This window comes from Artemia sp. Qi Xiang Cuo, chromosome 6, assembly GCF_049724085.1.
Source record: "Artemia sp. Qi Xiang Cuo chromosome 6, ASM4972408v1, whole genome shotgun sequence".
Taxonomy (NCBI): Eukaryota; Metazoa; Arthropoda; class Branchiopoda; order Anostraca; family Artemiidae; genus Artemia; species Artemia sp. Qi Xiang Cuo.
In genome coordinates this window covers 29,071,145-29,097,278 of record NC_142799.1, presented here as the reverse complement: position 1 = coordinate 29,097,278, position 26,134 = coordinate 29,071,145, and the positions used below count along the sequence as shown (strand labels likewise).

General features: G+C 34.7%; 2 protein-coding genes across 3 annotated transcripts in view; both read right to left on the bottom strand.

Moving 5' to 3' along the window:
• LOC148951086 (uncharacterized) overlaps positions 1–17,485 on the bottom strand; it is a 205,307-nt gene extending 187,822 nt beyond the window's left edge. Inside the window, exons 1-2 of one of the 2 annotated variants that reach the window (XM_089090134.1) lie at positions 17,377–17,485; positions 10,890–11,123 (exon numbers count right to left, since the gene is read on the bottom strand). In XM_089090134.1, the coding sequence (XP_088946260.1) occupies positions 10,890–11,123; positions 17,377–17,442 (300 nt within the window). In that variant the 5' untranslated portion in view covers positions 17,443–17,485. Of the gene's footprint in view, positions 1–10,889; positions 11,124–14,656; positions 14,810–17,376 lie in introns of those variants that run through there. The other variant, XM_089090135.1, reaches the window with a different exon arrangement.
• A 1,655-nt stretch (positions 17,486–19,140) lies between these two features.
• LOC148951085 (uncharacterized) overlaps positions 19,141–26,134 on the bottom strand; it is a 58,990-nt gene continuing 51,996 nt past the window's right edge. The window contains exon 5 of the mRNA XM_089090991.1: positions 19,141–19,344. Coding sequence (XP_088947117.1) covers positions 19,141–19,344 — 204 coding nt within the window. The remainder of the gene's footprint in view (positions 19,345–26,134) is intronic.

Genomic DNA, 26,134 nt, shown 5'->3' with positions numbered 1-26,134 from the left:
TGAAAGAAAACCGAAATGAAATTTGAAAAATCAAGAGAATGTAACTGTGAAAAGGTAAACCACAACAAAACACTACTGAAATATTCCAACTCTTGCATTTCAACGAAATAAATTCAAAATGAACTTTGAAAAATCAAGAGAATGTAACTGTGACAAGGTAAACCACGACAAAATACTACTGAGATATTCCAACTCTTGCATTTCAATAATTGAAATTCAAAATGAACTTTGAAAAATAAAGAGAATGTAACTGTGACAAGGTAAACCACAACAAAACACTACTGAAATATTCCAACTCTTTCATTTCAACGATAGAAATTCAAAATGAACTTTTAAAAATAAAGAGATTGTAACTGTTACAAGGTAAACCACGACAAAACACTACTGAAATATTCCAACTCTTGCATTTCAACGAAGGAAATCCAAAAGGAACATTGAAAAATCAAGGGAATGTAACTGTGACATGGTAAACCACGACAAAACACTACTGAAATAATTCCACTCTTGCATTTCAATGAAAGAAATTCAAAATGAACTTTGAAAAATCAAGGGAATGTAACTCTGACATGATAAACCACGACTAAACACTACTGAAATATTCCAACTCTTGCTTTTCAACGAAATCAATCCAAAATGACCTTTGAAAAATCAAGAAAATGTAACTGTGATAAGGTAAACCACAACCAAACACTAGTGAAATATTCCAACTCTTGCATTTCAATGAAAGAAACTCAAAATGAACTTTGAAAAATCAAGAGAATGTAATTTTGACAAGGTAAACCACGAAAAACACTACTGAAATAATCCAACTCGTGCATTTCAATGAAAGAAATCCAAAATGAACTTTGAAAAATCAAGAGAATGTAACTGTGACAAGGTAAACCACGACAAAACACTACTGAAATAATTCAACTCTTGCATTTCAAAGATATAAATCCAAAATGAACTTTGAAAAATCAAGAGAATGTAACTGTGACAAGGTAAACCATGACAAAACACTACTGAAATATTCCAACTCTTGCATTTCAATGAAAGAAATCCAAAATGAACTTTGAAAAATCAAGAAAATGTAAGTGTGACAAGGTAAACCAGAACAAAACACTACTGAAATATTCCAACTCTTGCATTTCAATGAAAGAAATTCAAAATGGACTTTGAAAAATCTAGAGAATGTAAGTGTAACAAGGTAAACCACGACAAAACACTACTAAAGTATTCCAACTCTTGCATTTCAATGAAAGAAATCCAAAATGAACTTTGAAAAATCATGAGAATGTAAGTGTGACAAGGTAAACCACAACAAAACACTACTGAAATATTCCAACTCTTGCATTTCAACGAAAGAAATTGAAAATGAACTTTGAAAAATCAAGGGAATGTAACTGTGAGATGGTAAACCATGGCAAAACACTACTGAAATAATTCCACTCTTGCATTTCAATGAAAGAAACTCAAGATGAACTTTTAAAAATCAAGAGAATGTAACTGTGATAAGTTAAACCACAACAAAACACTACTGAAATATTCCAACTCTTGCATTTCAATGAAAGAAATCCAAAATGAACTTTGAAAAATCAAGGGAATGTAACTGTGACAAGGTAAACCACGACAAAACACTACTGAAATATTCCAACTCTTGCATTTCAACGAAAGAAAATCGAATTGAACTTTGAAAAATCAAGAAAATGTAACTTTGACAAGGTAAACCACAACAAAACACTACTGAAATATTCCAACTCTTGCATTTCAACGAAATAAATTCAAAATAAACTTTGAAAAATCATGAAAATGTAACTGTGACAAGGTAAACCACGACAAAACACTACTGAAATATTCCAACTCTTGCATTTCAATAAAAGAAATTCAAAATGAACTTTGAAAAATCAAGAGAATGTAACTGTGATAAGGTAAACCACAACAAAACACTACTGAAATATTCCAGCTCTTGCATTTCAACGATAGAAATTCAACCTGAATTTGAAAAATTAAGAGAATGTAACTGTGACATGGGAAACCATGACAAAACACTACTGAAATATTCCAACTCTTGCATTTCAATGAAAGAAATCAAAAATGAACTTTGAAAAATCAAGAGAATGTAACTGTGACAAGGTAAACCACGACAAAACAGTACTGAAATATTCCAACTCTTGCATTTCAATGAAAGAAATCCAAAATGAACTTTGAAAAATCAAGAAATTGTAAGTGTGACAAGGTAAACCACAACAAAACACTACTGAAATATTCCAACTCTTGCATTTCAATGAAAGAAATCCAAAATCAACTTTGAAAAATCAAGAGAATGTAACTGTGACAAGGTAAACCACGACAAAACACTACTGAAATATTCCAACTCTTGCATTTCAATGAAAGAAATCCAAAATGAACTTTGAAAAATCATGAGAATGTAAGTGTGACAAGGTAAACCACACCAAAACACTACTGAAATAATCCAACTCTTGCATTTCAATGAAAGAAACTCAAAATGAACTTTGAAAAATAAAGAGAATGTAACTGTGACATGGTAAACCACGACAAAACACTACTGAAATAACCCAACTCTTGCATTTCAACGAAAGAAATTGAAAATGAAGTTTGAAAATCAAAAGAATGTAACTGTGGCAAGGTAAAACGCGACAAAACATTACTGAAATATTCCAACTCTTGCATTTCAACGAAAGAAATCCAAAATAAACTTTTAAAAAACATGATAATGTAACTGTGACAAGGTAAACCATGACAAAACACTACTGAAATATTCCAATTCTTGCATTTCAATGAAAGAAATACAAAATGAACTTTGAAAAATCAAGAGAATGTAACTTTGACAAGGTAAACCACATCAAAACACTACTGAAATATTCCAACTCTTGCTTTTCAACGAAAGAAATCGAAAATGAACTTTGAAAAATCAAGAGAATGTAACTGTGACACTGTAAACCCCATCAAAACACTACTGAAATATTCCAACTCTTGCATTTCAATGAAAGAAATTCAAAATGAACTTTGAAAAATCAAGAAAATGTAACTGTGACAAGGTAAACCACAACCAAACACTACTGAAATATTCCAACTCTTGCATTTCAACGAAAGAAATTCAAAATGAACTTTGAAAAATCAGGCCTGTGGGGCACCGGGGGCCCTTTGGGGGGCCCGGGGGACCCTTTGGGAGCCCGGGGGAACCTTTGGGGCCGGGGGCTTCCTTTGGGGTTGGGATATGGGGATCACAGCCCTTTGGGTCGGGGTAGGGGGATCGGGGCCCTTTGGGGTCGGGGTAGAGGACCTCACAACACTGTTCAAATACAACTTGTGTATTATAACGACCACCCTCAAATTCTCTTCTAAAACATCTTCTAAAATCATCTTTTAAAATGTCTCTAACTGTTTCGCCGAAATAATTCCCTAAAATGTCTAAAACGGTTTCGCCCAAATAAACCCTAAACGTAATTTCAGCGAGTTCCTTTTGTTTTTGGCATCCCATGTGCTTTCACATTTGAAATTACTAAGAAACCCTTTCGCGCGCTAATCACTTCATCGCTAAGATCAAAACATTCACCCGGAAACAATTCTCTTGGTAGAACTCCAAAGATATTAATAGACATTCGCTCGGAAACAATTCTCTTTGGAAACAACAAATTAATTCCCCTTTCGTGAATCAATAATTCTCCTTAGAAACAACAAATTAATTCCCCTTTCGTGACAAATCAATCAATCATGACATCATCTGTCAGTTATGTATAAATTTTGCCCCGGAAACAATTCTGGTCGAACACCAAAGATATTAATAAACTTCATCCCGGAAACAATTTGATTAATGACTGACAGCACAGGTGTTCCAAATTCCCAATCGATTACGCAATCAATTTCTCAGAAATCCATCTCCCCTAGGGACTCTATGCCCATATTTGGACCATAAACCACGTGGTAATGTCACGAGTCAATAAGGCCTTTCTACTTTTGCTCATTGTTTGCATATAGTATTGGTTATTGGGAAGTATACAGTCGTTTTCTGGAGGGATTTCTTCTGTTTTTTTTTTGAGGGGGGAATTCAGAGAAGGGGTTACGTGGGAGAATATTTACGTGGAGGATTTTTCCTTGGGAGAAGGAACATTTCTTGGGAATCCTGCCTGATTTCCCAGCATTATTTAAAAAACGATCAGAAATTAAATTAAAAAACAAGTTTTTTCAACTGAAAGTAAGGAGCAACATTAAAACTTAAAACAAACAGAAATTATTACGTATATAAGGGAGTTCTCCTCCTAGTCAATACCTCGCTCTTTAAGCTAAAGTTTTTTTTTTTAGTACTTTCAAAAGAGCCAACTATTCTAATTAAACGGCCTTTGTTATTCAGGGATTTATGATTCGAACAAAATTCGAACTTTAGCGTAAAGAGCAAGGTATTGACTAGGAGGAGAACTCCCTTATATACGTAATAATTTCTGTTTGTTTTAAGTTTTAATGTTCCTCCTTACTTTCAGTTGAAAAAACTTGTCTTTTTTTAATTTAATTTACTAAAAAATGCAAGCTAATATAAAAAAATATAAAGTCAAATGCAACAACAAAAATCTTATTGATTGCGTTTTCTACAATAAATGTCGTAGAAATATATTTTAAGCGTTTTATTTTTAAAGCTAAAATATTTGTTTATAAATATTGTATATATCTTATAATCATTATGATATGCCTACAAGCTACAACACTGCAATACACTGTAATGACATGTGACCTAACTGCGGCCCGCGTAATACCCCCATGTACAATCTTGACCCTTTCACGACAAAAGGCTGCCGACCCATGACTTAAAGAAATCAAAATATGACTTTGATAGAATAATTCCGCCATGGAGTTGGCTCCATATGGACGCGAGGTAATGAAAAAAAAAATGCTGCTTTTCAGTATTATTGCCTAGACATTTCCTAAAATCTATGCAAGTTGTAAGTTAGCGCTTTTTCAATTCGCCATGAAAAACGGTGCCGTAACACGATTCAGAAGCAGATGAGTGAATATACTTGCCAATTACGGTCATTCCACCACATCTAGAACCGTTCCTCGGGCTGGTGACAACCGGTGTAAAATTAATTATAGATCCCATCTCCCGACTCAAATATAAACAAAAAAAACAAGTAAAGTGAAAATTTGGATCGAAGTGGGCAATTGCTCAACTTTGGTGCCCTTCAAGCCACGGCACCCGGGACAACTTCTCCGGCTGCCCCCCCCCCCAGGAATGTCTCTAGCCCAATCAAACACTGCCTTTAAAGTCTGTCGCTAGTCAATTGTTCTGCAAGATCCTTCCCTATTAGACCATACTGAATCCGTTGATGTTTTGCCAAGTGAATGGTGTCTTCTTTTCATAAACAGTTAAGGACAAAAATAGTTTGACTTGGAAGTGATGAATAAATACGGTTTAAATAGTACAGTATTTATTTTTTTCTAGTTTGAAAACGTCATCTTCAGATCCTTTATAGGTGGACCTCTAAAGTTGTGCTCCCGCCATTGATGATTGACATTTCGTCTAATTCCATCGTTTGCCTGACACGTCCTGGAAAATGCTAAGACGTTTCATCTAGTTCACCAATAAAAACTAAGTAATGACCTTGCCGTTGCAGTAGGCTTGAAAAACATATCTCATGACCCTGGTTTGTAAGTCATTAGCATTTCAATGAAGTCTTTCTGCCCAATGCATTCCAAAATATCATTAAATTCCTTGTATAAGTTTTATTTAAATAATTTTCCTACAGTCCCATGGGTTAAATATTTCAACTTAGGCGATAATTTTGCCATCATTCGAAAGCTGAGATTCAGCGTTATCTATCTATAGAGTAACATAGTTATAATAATTGAGGTGTATTTTTTTAGATTTAAAACTAAACATTTAAAATGTGTTAAATCAGTGATAAAAGTAAAATTTTTCTTGTATTTAAGCAAGTTTAGATAATTCTCTAAGATGTAGCCTAAGGAGTAGGCTAAAGAACTAAGCATAGTTCAGACTCGAGAAATGGATAGATTTGTAACTAATAAATCAAATGATATAAGTATCCTGTACTTTTAGCGCAAGTTGCAGTTTCAGGTTCGTCACAAAATCGCATATCTTAGAAAGAACATATAGCTTAAAAACGTTCCTTAACATCATATCTTAACTAAGAAAGATTTTGTTTTGTTAGTTGTTTTAAATCATTCCTGTGTGAGGCATGATTCCTCGTCATGAATAAGTTCACTCAACAACTTAATGTTTGCAAAATGAAAAAAAAAATAATGATTAACAAATTAATATGAATATTTTACGCAAAGTATAATACTCCATAGTACCTTTAGGTACTTTAAAAGAAAGTCAACTGTATAATTCATGTAAGAATAGATTCTTTTGTTTAGTAATGTTTAACTCATGGCCAAAATTAATTCTTTTACGAATATCCCGCATTATGGGTTCTTGGCTGCTATGGTATAATAGAATAGCAAGAAGAGTTGCGTTTTCAGAAGATGCTTTTGAAATTGCATCCTTTGCATGACCCAAAATACAATATCTTTTTTTTCGGCCAAGAAATAATAATGTCCAAGGGTACGACTAAAACTTACTATCCTGCTGCCGAAACACGAAAACTTATATGCGAGAGTCAGATGCAGCTTACTTTTGTTTGATTCCTATTCTGTTAGGTTTGGTGAGAAAGAGTAATCTCTTCTTGGGTCTAAATTAGCGGAAAATTCGTGGAGCTTGCTTGATAATGATAGGGATTTTTCTTGTTTATTTGAGTCCTTTTATGGAACAATAAGAGAGGCTATTCTTAGCATTTGTAGAGTACCACCTTCTAACCATAGGTCTAAAAGGATTGTTCCTCTAAACCCATGGATGACATCCGGACTTCTCAAAAGCTGGAGAAGGAAGAATAATCTCTGAAGAGCTTATAAATGCGCTACACGTTCAACAGGTGCTATTCGTCTTTGTCAATTCAAGATCTACCGGAATATATATAATTCCCTGTCTAGGAAAGCCAAATCTCTGTATTATCTAAATAATTTTGCTGCTTGTAGCAATGATATTCGTAAAACTTGGAAGGTAATAAATTCTGGACTTCAACCTGATTCTTAATCTAGCTCTTTACCTATGAGTCTGGTCATTAGTGATGGAGCTGTGGAGGGTGAGCTTAATATCCAAGAGGCATTCTCCTCATTCTTCGCTAATATTGGTAAGAATATTATTTCTACATTTACTTTGTCTCGGCCTAAGCCGGACTTTAGATCTTACCTCGGGCCATCTTGTGTTAAGTCTATGTTTCTAGAGCCAGTAACAGTAAGTGAAATTACTAAAATTGTTAATGGCCTGAAAAACTCGACCTTTTCGGGGCCAGATTCTATGCTTACTAAGATATTTAAATCTATTCTTCCTTCAATAGTTTTGCCTCTAACAAAACTTGTTAATCTTTAATTTGAATGTGGTGTTTTTCCGGATGCTCTCAAGCGTGCTCGTATTATTGTTTTGTATAAAGGTTAACCAAGAAATGATCCGGCAAATTATCGACCAATTTCAATTTTATCAGTATTTAGTAAAATATTTGAAGAGGCTATGCTTTCTTGTCTCCTTACTTTCTTAAAATCCAAAAATTTTCTTTTTGATTTCCTGAATCACTCCACTGAACATGTCTGTATGACCTTTTTGAATTTTATTCATTCTGCGTTAGATTCGGGATTGATTCCGGCTGCTGTATTCCTGGATATTCGTAAGGCTTTCGATTCCTTAACCCATGAAATTCTTCTATCGAAGATGTTTCGTTTTGGTATAAGTGGAAATGTATTTTTTTGGTTTCAGTCTTATTTGAATGATGTGTTAATTTCTGTTGATCCTCTTTTCCGTTCACCATCACAAGTGAATTTTGGCGTCCCCCAGGGATCAGTTTTAGGGCCTGTGCTATTTTTGATTTATGTAAATGATCTTTATTATGTTGTAAGAAAGCAGAAACTTTTTAATTGCTGTATACTTTGTCATCCTGAGCCTTCTCTTGCCCATTTTGGCAACTATAGTTCGCCTTCTTCTGATGTCCTTGTTTGTTTTGCTGATGACAGCACGCTTGGCACTTCAGAAAACTGCGAATCCGAGCTTCGATTAAATTTGGAAAATTTGTTTGAGAAGGTAATTTTGTGGCTTGATGCTAATTATCTTACCCTAAATTTTTTTTTAAGTCCATTTTTTTGATTTTTTTTTTCGCTTGTTTCTCAGGTTTATCCCCAGTTATCAGAAATTCACCAGCCAAATGGAATAATTCATAGATCTAAAGACCGATGTGTTCGTTTTTTGGGCATTCTTGTTGATGAAAACCTATCTTTCAAACGTCACATTTATTTTATTAAAATGAAGATAAGCAGGAGTCTCGGTCTTTTAAGGAAACTTAGACATACTTTTCCTGGATTAATTTTGAAAATCCTTTTTCACTGCTTCATTCAATCTTAAGTTTCTTACAGTCCAATTGTGTGGATGTCAACTTTTCCTTCACTGCTAAAACCGCTTTCTAAGGTTTACAATAAAGCTACAAACCTCATTCAGGAAACTAATCGTTCATTAGTTATACCATTACTTGATCTTGAGTCACTATACATTCTTTCATGTGCATGTTTTAATTTTTCTCAACTTCATGGTGACCTCCCCCGGCCCCCAAGTGTTTCGCTATCTTTTACCTCTGATCAAAATAATTATAATCTTCGCAATATGACAAATCATGTTCAAGTTCCATTTACTCCTTGCATAAGGTCAGATTTAAATCCTCTAATGGCGTGTCATATTGTTTGGAATAAGTTGCCTGAATCAGCTCGACGGTGCCACTCATTCGGTTTGTTTAATAAAATTGTTAAAAATTCTTTGGCTTCGTAAAAAAGTTATTTTATTTATGTTTTTTTATTATTTTTTTTAGTCTATTTAATCTATTTAATTAATTTAGTTTATTTATTCTATAGTTTTCATTTTATCTATATTTTCTTTTCTTCTCCTTCGTATGTGAGTAAGTGATTATTTTAAATTTTCTTTTGTTTTTCATCTTTGAGTAAGAAACTCATTTGTCTTCCCCCTTCTTTACAGGCCAATGAGCCTTTGGGGGAATAATAACATGTAATATTGTATGTGTGTCTAATGAAGAATCAATCTTATCTTATCTTATCCAACAATCGGATAGTCGTCTTTAGTTTGCTAATTGCTGATCTATCGCCGTGACATACTCACATATATCTTTAATCTTATAACCATTACGAGCAGAGCTTCCATTTATCTCTCTCGGAAATTCGGCGAAGGTTGCTTAGAACCATTAAAGGTTTCGGTACACTCGCAGAAAGCTTCATTAAGATTGTTCTACAGATTATCTCGGATGAGTTCTGAGAACCAAATAGACAGTTGTTCATCGGCTTTAATAAGCCGGTGAGAACATCGGACAGAAATGTCTGATTACAATTATAATAGAAATTAAGAATTATGATTTGCTTGTACTCTTTTGTATAACCTTGAATCGTTAATACAACCTAGCCATACGAAATCGCTGCATAAGAAAAAGGGAAACTAAATAATTAACTCCCTGATCATCTTAAATGGAGCAATTAGAAAATTAAGGTTATTTGTTAAGAAGCGGCAAAGCGATATTCATTACATTAGTTTATTAGACGTATTGAAGCCTGGAAGCAAGCAAAAAGTGAAACAAAGTTATATGTAGCTATCAAGGCCGTATCCAGGGGGAGGGGGGTTATCCGGTTTGACCACCCCCTCCAAAAAAAAAAATTGACCGAGTCGAAAATTAGTCTAAAAAATACGCAACGTAATGTTGCCCGAGGATGTTAGACAAAGTCCATGGGAAAAAATCGGATACCCCCCCCCCCCGAACAAAAATCCTGGATGTGACGGTGGTAAATATCAAATTGGCAGATTTGATGCACTCAGGGAAGTTTTTAGATAAACACTAATAAGCGTAAAGAGTGTAAGGCTAAGACAGTAGCGGCTCCCCGCATACGCAGGATAATTTCTTTTTATTTTGAATTGAACATTGCTGTTTATATTCACTTAAAATACTAGTTATTTCTTTTTTTATTGAACATATTTTAAAGTTTGTAATTTTAGCAGCCTGGCCTATTTTAAAAAAAAAAAATTAAACTAAGTTCTCTGGATCTCATTGAACAAAATTCTTTAGAAACCAGCAATAAACAATATCTATCGTTGGATAGTGGTATTTTCAAGAAAATCATGAAATCTCACCATAAATGAGTTGGTATGGAAACACAGATTGCGGTATTGCCAAAGAAGTGGGGAATATCCTTCCGTTTTAGAATGTCCCATAGAAAGTTTTTTTTTCTTTTTGTTTCGTTTTTTGGTTGGCCAAACCCTATTACAGCATGTTTTATAAAGACTAAAGTACAATCAACTAAATGGCTGCATATTATTAAAGATAAAAGGATTTATGACTTTATACTTTTAGGACATATCTGATGGGCAGAAATGACTTTACTAGGAAAGCAATGGTCAATAATGTGCTGGAAGAAAACATACAACAAACTAACGTTGATTTATGATCTCCTGCCCCCCTCTCTCCAAGAATCCAAACAGTAAAATCATAAGAATAAAAAGTCCATGTTTGCTACAAAGCATATATGGCTGCTCCCACAAAGGGAAAAGGGATAAAATGTCTCAGATACCCCACCCCTAATACAAATTTGTCACAACCAAAAAGTTATAAAAGGTTCGATTTCCAAGAAGCACAGGGAGCTCCTTATGCAAAGGGAGATATTATCCTGCTATCTTTTTATTTTATTAACAGAAAGGTGCAGCATTCGCTACCTTGATTTTGGATTCTAAAGATCACCAGCCTGGGCACCCTTCCGAAGACCCAAATTTAAGTGAAAAATTAAAATTATTTACTTTTACTTACCATATCTAATAACTGGATAGCGTCTGGAGTTAAACTCAATAAATATTTGACAATGTCAACATGACTGTTGACTGCTGCTTGATGTAAAGGAGTAGCCTTTGTGCTATTACGGCTTTTGGCGAAGATATCGGTGGAATCTTTCAAAGTAGGAATTGACCCAATCGACTCAATGATTGAACGGACACGAGAGAGCTTCCCACGTGACGATGCAGAATGTAGCGCATCGATACGTTCCTGCAACAAAGGTCTTTAAATTTTTACAGCAGTTTTTTCTAGATATGTCAAAATATAAAGAATCCCAACTAACGACGGAAAAACAACACCTGCCCAACCCATCAGTAAAGAATATGTTTATTCAGACACTAACAAGTTTCTTTTTGGAATGCAAAAGGAGGCGTAAAATTCATAAAAAGAAGTTCAAAAATAGGCAGGTTGCATTGGGAGCATTTGAGATTATAGGAACGATAGTAAGAATCTTAAAATATGAATGAGAATTAGGGGCAAAGGCGTAGATTTCCCCCTTTTTTAGCCTCTATTTCTATACGCCCTTCCAATAAGTGTAACGAAAATCCAGGGATCTTTAGAAAAGCGTTTCAAGTAAATCTTTAACCATAAATGAAGTATCAAAATCTTATATGATATTATTCTGTCATACTACTACTGCTACTAACAACTCACTTCAGCACCAATCCGCCTGACACCGAAACTACTACACATGCTCCTCCTTCACCCCTATCTATTCAAAGCCTCGCTCTTTACAACCTCCTAAGAATTTCCCACTTCTCTAATATATTTCCTTACAATATCCTCGCATCTTATGTTGGGACGGCCTACTTTACGTTTGGACCTAGACCGTTGCCCGAAAAGAATGATCTTGGGCAATATGGCATATTTCATGTACAGAACGTGTCCTAGTCATCTCAACCTTTCGCTCATAGAAAGCGGGATTCACCAAAATTTATCAAACGGCTTTTAATTTGAGCTGCGGTAAGTCAGTCGGATACCTAAAACAATCCTTTTGCACCTTTTCTGGAATACATCTAGTAAATCCTCCTCTGTTTTCCAGAGCGCCCACGTTTCAGAACAATACCTGACCATTGTCATCACTGTAGTTTCCAATTTTGTAAAATCGGTGCACATTAACATCTTCATTGCACCCACCGTCTTTACTAATAATTCTACCTCGGTAAGTGATATTGTCCTCTTGATCAATCTTTTCATTACCCAACATCGCCTCTTCACCTTCACTTATTTCTAGTCTTCGTGACTTAGTCTTCTTAACATTAATTTTCAAACCTATTCTAGCACCCTGAATTCGCAAAACCTCTAAAAGTTCATTCATTTTGCTCACACTTTCATCTAGGATGCTTAAATCCTAAGCATAATCTAAGTCCAGGAGACTTTTTCCTCCCCATTTGATTCCACATTATTCAAACTCAAAAACAAAAAGAATAATAAGAGAACAAAATAACTCATAAAATAGAATCAAAGCTAGTAAATGTCCTCTTTCAATTAGTCCTTATTCTTGCACCCTGAGCTCACAAAATCTCTCAAAATTCATTCACTTTACTAATATTTTTATATAAGATCTATAAATCATCAGATTAATCTAAGTGTAGGAGAGTTTTACTTCCCCAATTGATCTTGTGTTCTTCTATTCCCTTTGCTGTGCTCCTTAAGACAAATCCATCAAAATGATCCATATAAATGGGAATAGGATGCAGCCCTGCTTAACTCCTGCTTTTATACGAAACCAGTTAGTAACCTCATTTAATACTTTAACCACAGCAATATTTTTCTTGCACATGGCACTAATGAGTTTAATGTGCCTATATTAAATACCATACAAGGATAGGACCTTTGCTAAAGCTCTTCTATCAGATGAATCAAACGTGTGCTCATAATCTATAAAACTGAGGACTGAAGGGTTTGCTGACTCAGTCACTTCTCAGTTATCGAACTAAGAGTGAAAAGTTGGTTGACGCGTGCTCTTCTTTTCCCAAAACCACACTGTTGCTCTTAAAACCTATCTACAGCATCTATAAATCTAAAAAGTATCATTGTACTTAGTAATTTGCTTCCTACAGGAACGAATCTAATGCCTATATGATTATCAAACAAACTCTTATCACCATTCTTATAGAGGGGGTTCATTAGAATTTTCTTAAATGCTTCCCTTTTTCAAAATCATATTCACAATCTTCTGCAACTTAGCTCTAATTTCACAGCCATCATATTTAAAAAAAAAACCTTTTACCACATTATCAGCTTGAGGGAAATCTGTCATAGGGGTGGGGGAATAATGCCGGGATTTTATAGGGTACATATCCACGCAGCTCAAAACTAGCTTCCGATTACCAGGCGGGCTGCCTCTTCCTCAACCCTCACTCTTTACGCTAAAGTTTGACTTTTTGTCACTATTCTTTCAGAAAGACTGCTCAAACACAAGGTGCGTCAAATTTGAATGAGAAGTATTTTAAAAAAAAACTTTAAGACTTTAAAAAACGTAAAAACTTAAAAAACTTTACTTCAACGTAAAGACTGATGGTCGAGGAAGCGACAGCCACGATCTTAATATCTTATACGGAATAACTTCAGTTTGTTTTACGAACTGCTCGTACATTGCAGCACCTTGTGGAATTTCATATTAGCACGATACTTATAATGAATATCTGGAAAATTATTTGTGCTATCATAAGTCTTTAAAGAGATCTTGGTGACTTGCAGTGATTGCTGCTAAAATAAAGTTCCTCTTTACTTGTTCAGTAAAACAGGTGATCAACTACCTTTTGCTGCTGTCCAGACCATTTAAAAATATACTTTTATCAGACATCCTTCTTGAGGATAGCCAAAAAGCTGTGACAAATCCTACATACCTGGGTCCTTAAATACGAATTTACATTCTTAATTGCGAGTTTATTTGGAGTATTGGCACTCTAGTCGCTTTTAGTCGAGTATATTGTACTTATTCCTAAATACTTTTAAAGTATGAACCAATACTGCTCCACAATATTTCACCCTTCCTGTAGCTTCCACTGTGACTGCCTTCCGGATATGTCCGTTGTTCTAGACAGCTTGTAATAGCTCCATCCTGGCAGAATCTGTTGCATTCACCTGTTTTCTTTACTTACAGTCTCATCTATTCTATTTTTCTTTGTGGCCCATTTAGTAAAGCAATTTTAGGGTTACAATTCTTGTATGTTGTCAGTGAGTCCAAGATGTTATATCTAAAATTCCACTTCTTTTATCTCCAAATTTGTATTTTAAAAACTAGAAAATGAATATGATATTTCCTTTGAAACTATCAAACAGTTCGCGGAAACGAACTGTAAGTAAGGAGCGACCCGGCTCAATAGTAACCAGAACTCTTAAAAACAGAATTCTGATAACAATAGATACATCAGAAGAATCAGATTTTTATGTTGATTTTAAATATATAAGTTCCATCAAGTTTAGTCATAACCATCAAAAGTTACTATAGAAGTTTCAAGCTCCTATCTGCAAAAATGTGGAATTTTGTATTTTTTGCCAGAAGGTATGACTGTGTCGTAAAAACTTATAAACGTGGCGTAAATATAACCAACAACAAATCCTTTTTGTGTACTGCAAACACGTGTTACATATATTTCTTCAGATGTAAATAGAATTGGAAAACTATTTGCTCTGTGAGACGCTTTAACATTCAACTTCATACCATAGTTAGTTTCACCACTCAAAAACTAAATCCTCACTTAACATCTGTTACATGAAACCAGTATTTTTATTACCCAATGGACAATAGATATGAAATACACATTCACACAAGACATCGATAACCTGTAGTCAAGCACAATTCACACTCGACCAAAGTCACTGTCACTAAGCCATAAACGTGTTAGATTTCCTCATTTCTCCTTCAATTGTGAAGTCGCTACATAACTGGAAGCATTATAAGATTTGAAACATGTAAAATAAAACAGAATTCCAAGGAGATTAAGAAAAGAAGACCACCATAGATTATTGATCTGATACATTTGAGCCAGAAACTGTGAAAATGTCTTTCTGAGTGAATGGCAAAGTGATTCAAGTAAGAAATAATATTGAAAAAAATTTATTATAAAGAGGAAACATATTTAGTTGCTTAAACTTAGTAGAAAAATTATTATTTGTTGCCAATAAATAAGTATATTTAAGAGCAGCTTGACGTTAATGTAATGTGAAATATTTTCAGATGTGTGAAGCATTAGCTATCAATAATAAACCTTTTTAATTTAAAACCATTTTACTCTGGCAACTGTTAAGCTTAGTTCTTTTTTAATTCAACGAAAATTTGCATGAGAATAATGCAAAATTTGCGCTTAGAGGCTCAGTAGTTATAGAAATCATATTGACTTTGATGTGCTTTTTAATAAACTTAGAGGCTGGTTTTGTTTGTGAGTTTGGCCTCAATGCTGTCGCTCGTTGTCCATTTCTATAGTTTGTCTAAACATTTTGTGTCATTTAAAATTTGAAATCATGGTCAGGCATCAGAAATCGGGCCCAAAAGGACATTTGAAATTAAATAACCAACTTGAAACTCTTCATAGTGTTGCTGCTAAAGTTCAATAAGTAGGCGGTGAGTAGTCTTAGTGAGGTGTTTGGCTGTAAAAATGAATTAAAAGAGGTTACGAAAATTGATTTATAACAATTATTTCAGAGCATTTGGTTGGCTTATCCAAGCTAGTTTTTTTTTCTGTATCCTTTTAATCCATTGACTTTGCACTACTTGCACTACGATGAGAAAGACGAGAAAGATCACGGATGTGCGTTTATTTATTTTTTTTTTTTTTTTTTTTCCCAGGGGTGATCGTATCGATCCAGTATTCCTAAAATATTATGAGAGGGCTCGTTCGAACGGAAATGAAAATTTCTAGTGCCCTTTTTAAGTGACCAAAAAATTGGAGGACAACTTGGCCCCCTCCCACGTTCATTTTTTTCCTGAAGTCATCCAATCAAAATTTTGAGATAGCCATTTTGTTCAGCATAGTCGAAAAATCTAATTAATATGTCTTTGAGGATGATTTGATCCCCCACAGTCCCCGGGGGAAAGGCTGCAAGCTATAAACTTCGGCCATTGTTTATATATAATTTTGGTTATGGGGGCGTATGCTGGTGTTTTCAGGTGGAATTTTTTCTAGGGGCGAGTCGTGGTCGGAGTCGGAGTTACGGGGGAGGATCTTTCCATGGAGGAAATTTCCTTGGGGGAAGGAACATTTCCATGAAGGGGGCGCCAGATTTCCCAGCATTATTTAAAAAACGATCAGAAATTAAATAAAAAACAAGTTTTTTTTCAACTGAAAATAAGCAGCAATATTAAACCTTAAAACGAAGAGAAATTATTACGTATATGAAAAGGTTCACCCCCTAGTCAATACCCCGCTCTTTACGCTAAAGTTTCTTAGTACTGAAAAAGAGCTATCTATTCTAATTAACCGGCCTTTGTGATTCAGGGGTTTGTGATTCGAAAAAAATTCGAAATTTTTTGTAAAGAGCGAGGTATTGACTAGGGAGAAAACTCCCTAATATACGTAATAAAACATACGAATATAGAAATTCGTTACGTAAGTTAATTCGTAAGTAATGTCAGAACAAAACTTCGAGAAAGCTATTAAGCCAAAAAAAGGAAAATTAATATATCAGTTTCATTTTAAATATTCATGTACAGTGAGCCAAAATCAAAGCTGCATTAATTAAAAAACGCTCAGAAATTAACTTAAAAAAACAAGTTTTTTTAACTGAAAGTAAGGAACGACATTAAAACTTAAAACGAACAGAAATTATTCCGTATATGAAAGGGGCTGTCCCCTCCTCAACGCCTCGCTCTTTACGCTAAATTTGACTATGTCTCACAACTTCATTTTTCAAAACAATAAAAAACTTTAGCGTAAAGAGCGAGGCGTTGAGGAGGGGACAGCCCCTTTCATATGCGGAATAATTTCTATTCGTTTTAAGTTTTAATGTTGCTCCTTACTTTCAGTTGAAAAAACTTGATTTTTTTAGTTAATAGCTATCAAAGGTGAATATCCTAATTACCCAGAGCTCGTCCTAGCGGAGGGGAGCAGCCAGGTCAGCTGCCTTTGGTTTCAAAGATTTAGGGGGGGGGTGCCGCGGCGGGGGGATTACCCACTTTAATCAAATTTTCACTTTGATTTGGCTTTATTGCTTATATTTGAGTCGAGAAGGGGGGGGGGGCTGTAATTAGTTTTTCCCTGAACATCATCAAACCTAAGAAGGGCTCTGTAATTGCGGATGTAGTTAACAAAAACCGTGCCTTAATTTTATTCTTCTTTCAGATGCTTTGTTTATTTTTTGCATAAGGTCTTGTTAATGATTAGTAATAAGAATCTCTTTGTGAGTCGAATTGTCTATCAGAACTTATTCATTCATAAAGATTCATTCATCCATTTCTTGAAATTTATTTGGTCCGGCTTTTATTCATTCGCCGCAGCTTTAGCTAAAATATAGTTACCGTATGAAGTGATATATCCCTTAGAAACTCCCCTGGGTAATATTCCTCGTTCTCTGCGCCAATCATATTTAATGCATGAGATCTTCCTTCAGATAAGATTAGCACGAGACTCCTCAGTAAACGTCCGTTATCTTTTGTTGTTTTGCCAACTGTTTGATCATTTACAGTCCCAATAGGTTTAAGACGGTCCTAAGAAAAAAAAAGTTCTAAAAGAATAAACACCTGAAACAGAAACTGGAAAAAAAAAACTTAAAAAAAGAAAAAGATGAAAGAAAACTGGAAATGATATTTGTCAGCTTATAGGTTCCCATAAAACGGTTGAAATGTGTAAAATAGATAAGCCAAAAAGCAATTGATGTAGAATATAAGATAACATTACAAATAAAATAAAATCTCCCCTTGAAAAATTGACAAAGCCGACTCAAACTTTAACTTAAACAATGCTTTTCAAATTATACGCTAAGTAAAACATCAAGAACGAGATATAAAACCAACACACACAAAAAAAAAAAATAATGCAAACATACTGGGCTATGAGCAAGGCTGGATCCATGGGGTGTCAGAGGGTTTGAACCCTCCCTAAAATATTTGTTTAACTCGTTAAAGCATAAAAAAATGCATAAATTTTTTTTTGACGCGACGTTAAAAAGTATAGTATTTTTGTAACCTCCCCCCTCCCAAAAAATCTTGGAATGATTTTGGCTGTTAGATAAGACTGATTATGTACTTTTTAAGCTTTCTTTCGCTATTCTTAAAAAGAATGGCAGTAAAATCTGCGGTCAAGAGTTCCGAATCGGAAATAATCTTTAAGTTAGATTAGCAGTATGAAAGTATTCAAATAGTTTGACATTGCCTACACTCTATGTTGTTCTTATATTTAGTTCGATGTGAATGGGAAAGCTTAGAATTTGACATTGTAAGAAATTAAAGGAAAAGATTTATGATTTTTTTTTCTTTACGTGATTATGAGCTTTGTCCTTCATTTTCTCTTATTTCAAGCTATTTAAATGTTGTCTTTTGGACTTCTTTCTGCTGAAGATAAATATCTATTTTTTCACCCTCAATCTTAGGTCCGCTTTATGCGCACTTGAAGACAGAATTAGTGGGAATAGTTGTCAAAGTAGCAGATAAACTTTTAGGGAGAAAAAACAGTCAGAGCCGCTAGAAATATCAGCACAAATGCTTTGCAGTTGGTAGAGACAGGAATTCGAGTACCTGAACAAGAGATCTTGGAAGAAAAAGGAGAAATTACGGGAGGTAGAAAAGCCATTAAAGTATTATTATTTTTTCTGTTTTAACCACATTGGATTAGCATATGAAGACAAAGAAGGGAATAGTTATTTCTATTGGCAAACAGGGTGTATCCGGGAATCCCTTTTGTGGGGGGGGGGGCGTGGAAAAATGTTTAAGAACATTTAAACCTCATCATACAATAAAAGAAACATATTTTTTAAAATGCATTCATATGTCTTTTGTGGAATTCGGGTACCTCTATGCAACACTGATGGAGTAACCTTCTATATTGCGACTATATTTAGGTAAACATTAAAACTGTTATCGAAACACTTCTTAACTTAATAAATGATCCATGAACATAATTCTGTAGATTACTAAATTTTGAAATCTGCAGGGATCTATTAATAAGTAAATTCACAGGGATACTGAATAAATACTAAATAAATCAAATGAACATTTAAAAAATTCTATATCTATTATAATATCAATGGAATACTCAATATTTTCATTTGATTTGTTTAGTTACTATTATCTTACCGAATGTACGGTTATAGATCTTCCAATATCACGCGGGGCACTATAGGCCGTAGCATGTGTTGTTGGAGGCAAGCTTGATGCCTTTTTCAAGGTTGGTCTTATTCCTCCATTTCTTGGCCCTTCAGGAAGATCATTTAGTCCAAATGGTGATATTGCCTTGGAAGAGAGCATGTAGTATTCAGCCCTTTTCCCATACTGAAAATAGACATCAACAAATGCAAAGGAATAACACTGTTACCAACCTGTAAGGGAACCCCCCCCCCCTCACAAACACACACACACCTACACACACACAGAGACATATATATATATATATATATATATATATATATATATATATATATATATATATATATATATATATATATATATATATATATGTATGTATTTTTTCTCGAAAAAGACTCCACATTGTTTCGGTAAAATTAGTAAAATTGGGGGGAAATTGGTCTTGGGATATTCTCGCATAAAAAAAACGATCTAGATAGGTCAAAACTCTGAAAAAATTCGTCAAGAGCCTTAGTTTTGGTTTTTGCATATTAAGTCATGTACTATGTTAGTACATCATATAAGCGTTTCTTGTGACATCGTATATGACATCGTATAAGCAATTTCTTAAATGATGTCTTACATAGCATAAACATGATTGTTGAGTTTCGAATGCATCAGTTATTTATATAATATAATGGCTGTTGGAAGGCCAAAAAAAAAAATGCACCATCAATTGCGACAAAACTAATACGGGCAGCTAAAGAAAAGGACATTGCTAAATTGTCTGAAGTAATCAAAATCCAAAAATGTGGCAAAAATGAAAATGAAGAGCAAAGACACAGGCGGTTAGAAAACATGTGACACCGCGCATGTGAGCGAGTCAAAAATGAAAATGGATGGTAAAGACAACCACGGTTAGGAGATAAGTGGTGCCGTGTCAATAATGAAAATTATGAGCAAAGACACACGCGGCTAGAAGACATGAGACACCGAGCATTTGAGCGAGTCAAAGAAAATGAAGAGCAAACACACGCGTGGTTAGAAGAGTAGTGGCAGCGTGTCAAAAGTGAAAATGAAGAGCAAAGACACATACCGTTAGAAGACATGCGACACCGAGCATGTGAGCGAGTCAATAAAAATCAACCTGGACAGCAAGAGTCAAAACGTGTGAAAATTGAAAATGATAGCGAAAATGATAGCGAAAAGGTCATCAATGCCTACCATACCTTTTAAAAAAAAACAAAGGTTTGGCGATATGTATTTCATAATCACGAAAGACAAGCCGAGGTAAAACGGAACAAACAAATTGAAAATGATAGCGATGTTATTTAAGAATGTCTCCTGAAACGCGATGACCGTTTAATGAGAATAATAAGCTTTTTTAAAATTTCTAAAAAAAAACTTAGCGTAAAGAATGAGGTACTGAGAAGAGGGCAGCCCCCCTCATATACATAATAATTTTTGTTTGTTTTAAGATTTAACGTTACCCCTTACTTTCAGTTGAAAAAAATTGTTTTGTTTTAATTTAATTTGTGATTATTCTTTAAATATTGCTGGCTCCATGTGAAATTCTCTCCCCCAAGAAAAATTCCTCCATATAAGGATCCTCCCATGTACTCCCCCAGCCGCCAAAACACCCCCCTCCCTCCAAAAAAAATGTCTGTATACTTTCCAATAACCAATCGGCTACTATAGGTAAACAACGGGTAAAGTTCCTAGTTTGAAACCTTTCCCTTGGGGACTGTCGGGAGTCAAATCATCCTCAAAGACATAGTTATTAGACCTTTCGAACACGTTAAAAAGTGGCTATCTAAAAAATTTGCTCGGTTAACATTGGGGAAAAACGCAGCGTGGGAGGGGGGCTAGCTGCCCTGCAATATTTTTGGTCACACATAAGGGCACTAGAATTTTTGATTTTCAAGGATTATTGGTTCAATACGATCACCTCTGGAGAAAACAAACAAATGGCAAACAAATAAACACGGATCCGTGACCTTTCTTCTGGTAAAAAATGAAAAATTTAAAATTTTTTAATTAGAAGCTTTAAATCTCTACATCAGGGTTCTTTAATATGCTGAATCTGATCGTGTGATTTTCGCTAAGATCGTTTGATGTTTTGATGGCGTCCCGCCCTTTTCAAAAATTGGACAAATTTTCTCAGGCTCGTAACATTCGATGAGTAACATTAAACTTGAGGAATTTTACATATTTTGAATAAGCACCAAAACTCGATTACTACTACTACTACTACTACTAATAACAACTCATTGCAGCACCAAGCCGTCTGAGGCCAACAGAGCTACGCACGCTCCTCCTCCACCCCAATCTATTCAAAGCCTCCCTTTTGCACCCGCCCACGAAGTTCCCATTTCCTTTAAATCTTCCTTTATGGCGTCATCCCACCCCAGACGGGGACGACCTGCTTTCCGTTTAGCCCTAGATGGTTGGCCGAAAAGAACAATCTTCGGCAATCTGTCATCCTTCATCCGCACAACATGCCCTAACAACCTCAACCTTTCTTTCATTATAGACCTAGAAAGCGGTATTGAACCACATTTTTCGTATAGGCTATTGTTTGAAATACGGTCAGTCAGCCGGGTACCCAGAACAATCCTTAAGCAATTTCTCTGGAAAACATTTAGCAAATCTTCATCCGCTTTTCGGATAGTCCATGCTTCAGAGCCATATTTGACCACTGTCATCCCTGTAGCTTCTAATATTCTAAACTTGGTTTGCAGACTTATCTTCCTATTCTTCCAGACTCTTTTTAACTGTGAAAAAACACCCTGAGCCTTGTCTATTCTGTTTTTAACATCTTCACTGCTCCCACCGTCTTTACTAAAAATAATACCAAGGTAAGTGAGGCTGCCCACCTGATCAATCTTTTCATTACCCAACGTCACCTTTTCATCTTCACTTATTCCTAGACTTAGTGACTTAGTCTTCTTAATATTAATTTCCTAGCTTCCTAACATTAACTTCCTAGCCTTAGTGACTTAGTCTTCCTAACATTAATTTTCAAACCAATACTAGCACCCTGAACTCACAAAACCTCTAAAACTTCATTCATTTTACTCACACTTTCATCTAGGATGCTTAAATCATCAGCATAATCCAAGTCCAGGAGACTTTTTCCTCCCCATTTGATTCCATGGTCTCCCATTACCTTTTCTGTGCTCCTTAAAACAAATTCCATCAAAATAATCCATATAAAGGGGGATGAAAAGTAGTCCTGTTAAACTTCTGATTTGATGGAAAACCAGCTGCTAACCTTATTTCCTAACTTAACCGAAGTTTTATTGTTTTCATATATAAGGCTATCCGCTTTAGTATATTTGTTATGAATACCATACAAGGACAAAACCTTTGCTACAGCTCTTCTATAGACTGAATTGAATGATTTCACATAATCTATAAAACTGAGGACCAATGGTGTTTGAAAACTCAGGCAATTCTCCATTATTAACCTAGAGTTAAAATTTGGTCAACACATCCTCTACCTTTTCTAAAAAATCACTGATCTTCTCTTAAAAATTTGTCTGCTGCATTTCTAAGTCTAAAAAGTATCATATTACTAAGCAATATGATACCTACATAGACAAAACTAATGCCTCTATAATTACTACACTCACTCTTATCACCTTTCTTATAAAGTGGCTTAATTAAGGTTTTCCTAAAATCGTTAGGTACTTCCCCTTTTTCAAAAATAATATTCATAATTTTCAATAACTTATTTGTAACCTGAGAGCAACCATATTTCAGAAACTTATTTATCCCGTTATCGACATATGGAGCAATACTATTCCTCGATCCTTTTAGAACTACTGCTACGTTCTACCCATAAAACAGGTCATCCGTCGCATCCAAGGGATCACAAATTGTTTCTTTCCCCTCTACATTTTTTACTGTAACTCTATCTCGGTTAAGCAAGTTCTCAAAATGTTCTAACTATCTCGCTATAGCTTTTTCATTGTCACTAATTGCCACCCCATTCCTATCTTTAACTGGGACAAGTCCGGATTGACAACTACCTCTCCATTTGTTAACGTGCCAGTACAATATTTTACTATTATGCCGTGTAGCTGCATCTTCTAAATCCTCGGCAATTTTATCCATGGCCTCCACTTCACACCTCCTTAGTTCATATTTCAATGCTTTCTCCACTTTCTTTATATTTCTTTTGTTTTCATGCGATCTATCACTCAGATAATTCTTGTACAAGTCCTTTCTCCTTTCTATTAAACATAAAGCTTTTTCACTAATATTCTTAGCTGCAGTTCTAGCTTTCTTCCCTAATACACCTTCAGCAACTTCACAAATTATTTTTCTAAAATTATAACAACCATCTTCCACATTATCAAACTCGATTCTTTTGATGTATCTATTTTTTTTTTATCAAGAATCTTGTTCTAACAGTTTCTGTTACAATTGAGTCACATCACTCCTTACTTAAAAATTAATTAAAAAAAAACTTTCCAAAAAAATCAGTTTTTCAAAGAAAAATAAAGGCTATTTTAAACTTTAGATCAGCAAATACAAATACCAAAAATTCAAACTCAAAACGACCAGAAATTATTATTAAAGAATAAATGAAACCCAAAACGAACAGAAATTAAATAAACAATCATAGCAAAAACATACAACAAGTAATGATATAAATGAATAAATAGATCTTAAAGCGAGTAATGCTTCGATTGAATATGAAAATCAAGCTTAAGACGAAAAAAAAAATTTCCTATTGAAGTAAAAATAAAACTTAAAACGAACAGAAATTAAATAAACAATCAATGCAAACAAACATAAAATAAATATTCATGCAAATTAATAAATAAATCTTAAAACCAGTGCAGCTTGAACTGAATATGAAAATCGAGCTTGAAACAAACAAAAATCACTACAAATAAGGGTTTGGGAACGACTTCCTTCTCTTACTGTTAAAGTCTAAAACCTACTACGTCACTATAACTATACTGAAAAACAATTTTGTGACAAATATTTTCTTTTGTACTTGACTAAAAAATTTAAAATTAAAGTTATATTATCATTTTTAAATGACGATCTTTCAGCAATTCATATCATTATACATCAAATATTCAGTTTAATTTATTGGCTTTTTTTAAAGTTGTTAAAGACGAATATAGTTTCCCCACAAACAAGTGATTGGATACTGCCTCCTTTCCTAACTGTAAATAAAAATCAAAAGCCTACTGCGTCATTGGCGCTTAATTGAAAACAGATTATATTACAAATACTTTCTTTTCCAGTTCTTACAGCATTGAAAAAAAAATACAATTACAGCGAAATAAATTCTTGGACTGATGGATCTTTCAACAATTATTATCATTATACATCAAATATTCAATTTGATGTTGTTAATACTTTCCAAGACTGTTCAAGACGCATATAGCATATAGACGCATATTCAATTTAAGTTTCACTCGTTTTAAGATTTATGTATTAATTTACATTAATATCTATTGTATGTTTGTTTGCATTGATTGTTTATTTAATTTCTGTGAACTATAACTTTTAATGTCCATTCAAATGAACCCTCTTTGAAGTTTATACAAGCATACCTTCCATGAGAGCCACATATGCCCCCATAGCAATACTTAAACCACATGCCCCGGCCCTGGGGGGGTTGTGTCGACACAGGAGTTTCTCCTATCTGACCTTTGAACTATTTTTAACGAAATGACCATACGTAAAGCATTTTTGTTTAGTGATCTTAGAACTATTTTTAACAAAATGGCTACCTCAAATTTTTTATCAGATGTATTTTGGGGAAAAGGGCTTGAAGGGCCAGTTGCCCTCTGATCACTTTTGACTCTTAAAAAGGGCTGGATTTCAATATCCAATTAAATAGCCGTCTTTCAAGTTTACACGAGCATCCCTTTCATACGAACAATATATGCCCCAGGGCATAAATTAAAACGCCTGCCCCCGGGCCCTGGGGGGTTGGGGCGACACCTGAGTTTTTGTTATCTGATTTTTGAGAAATTTTTAACTTAATCCCTATCTCAAAATTTTTATTGGATGCATTTGGGGAAAAGGGGCGTGGAGGGGGGGGGGCTAGTTGCCCTCCAATATCTTTTGACTCGAAAAAACTTAACTAGAACTTACCATTTCCAATATAATGAGCCATCTCTGAATTTTTTACGAGCATCCCTTCAATAAGAACCGTATATTCCCCAAGGGCAGAACTTACAACACCTGCCCTCGGGCCCTGGCAGGTTGTGTTGACCCTCGAGTTTTCGTTATATGGTCTTTGAACTATTTAAAAAAAAGATATCTCAAAGTTCTTATCGGATGTGTTTCAGGAAAAAAGGGCGAATTTCCAATAAAATGATACCTCTTTAAATTTATTACGAGCATCCCTTCCATAAGACCCATACATGCCCCCACGGCATAACCTAAAACTCCTGCCCCCGAGCCCTGGTGGGTTGTGTCGACACCGGAATTTTTGTTACATAATTTATGAACTATTTTAAAAAAAATAGCCATCTTAAAATTTTTATTGGGTGCATTTCGGAAAATATTGTTTAGGGGGGGGAGCTGGTTACCTTCTAATATCTTTTGACGCTTAAAAGGGGAACTAGAACTTTCAATTTCCAATCAAATGAGCCCTCTGAAGTTTATACGACAATTTTGTCTATACAACCCTTGCCCTGAGGGCTGTGGGGGATTTGTCATCCTCAAAGACCTAATTTCCAGAACTTAAAACTATGTTTAATAAAATCGCTGTCTCAAAATTTTGATTGGATGTGTTTGGGGAAAAGATTGGTGTGAGAGGGGGGTTATTTGCCCTCAAATCACTTTAGACTATTAAAAAGGGACTAGCCCATGAAATTGACATTAGAATAAGCCTATCTTCTCTTTTATACGATAACAACTTCTATGAAAACCGGCGCTGCTCCCCAGATATAAATTAAAACATTAACCTTGCGGGTTGTGGGGGAGTGTATTCTTCAGAAACATATTTTCAGTTCGGTAA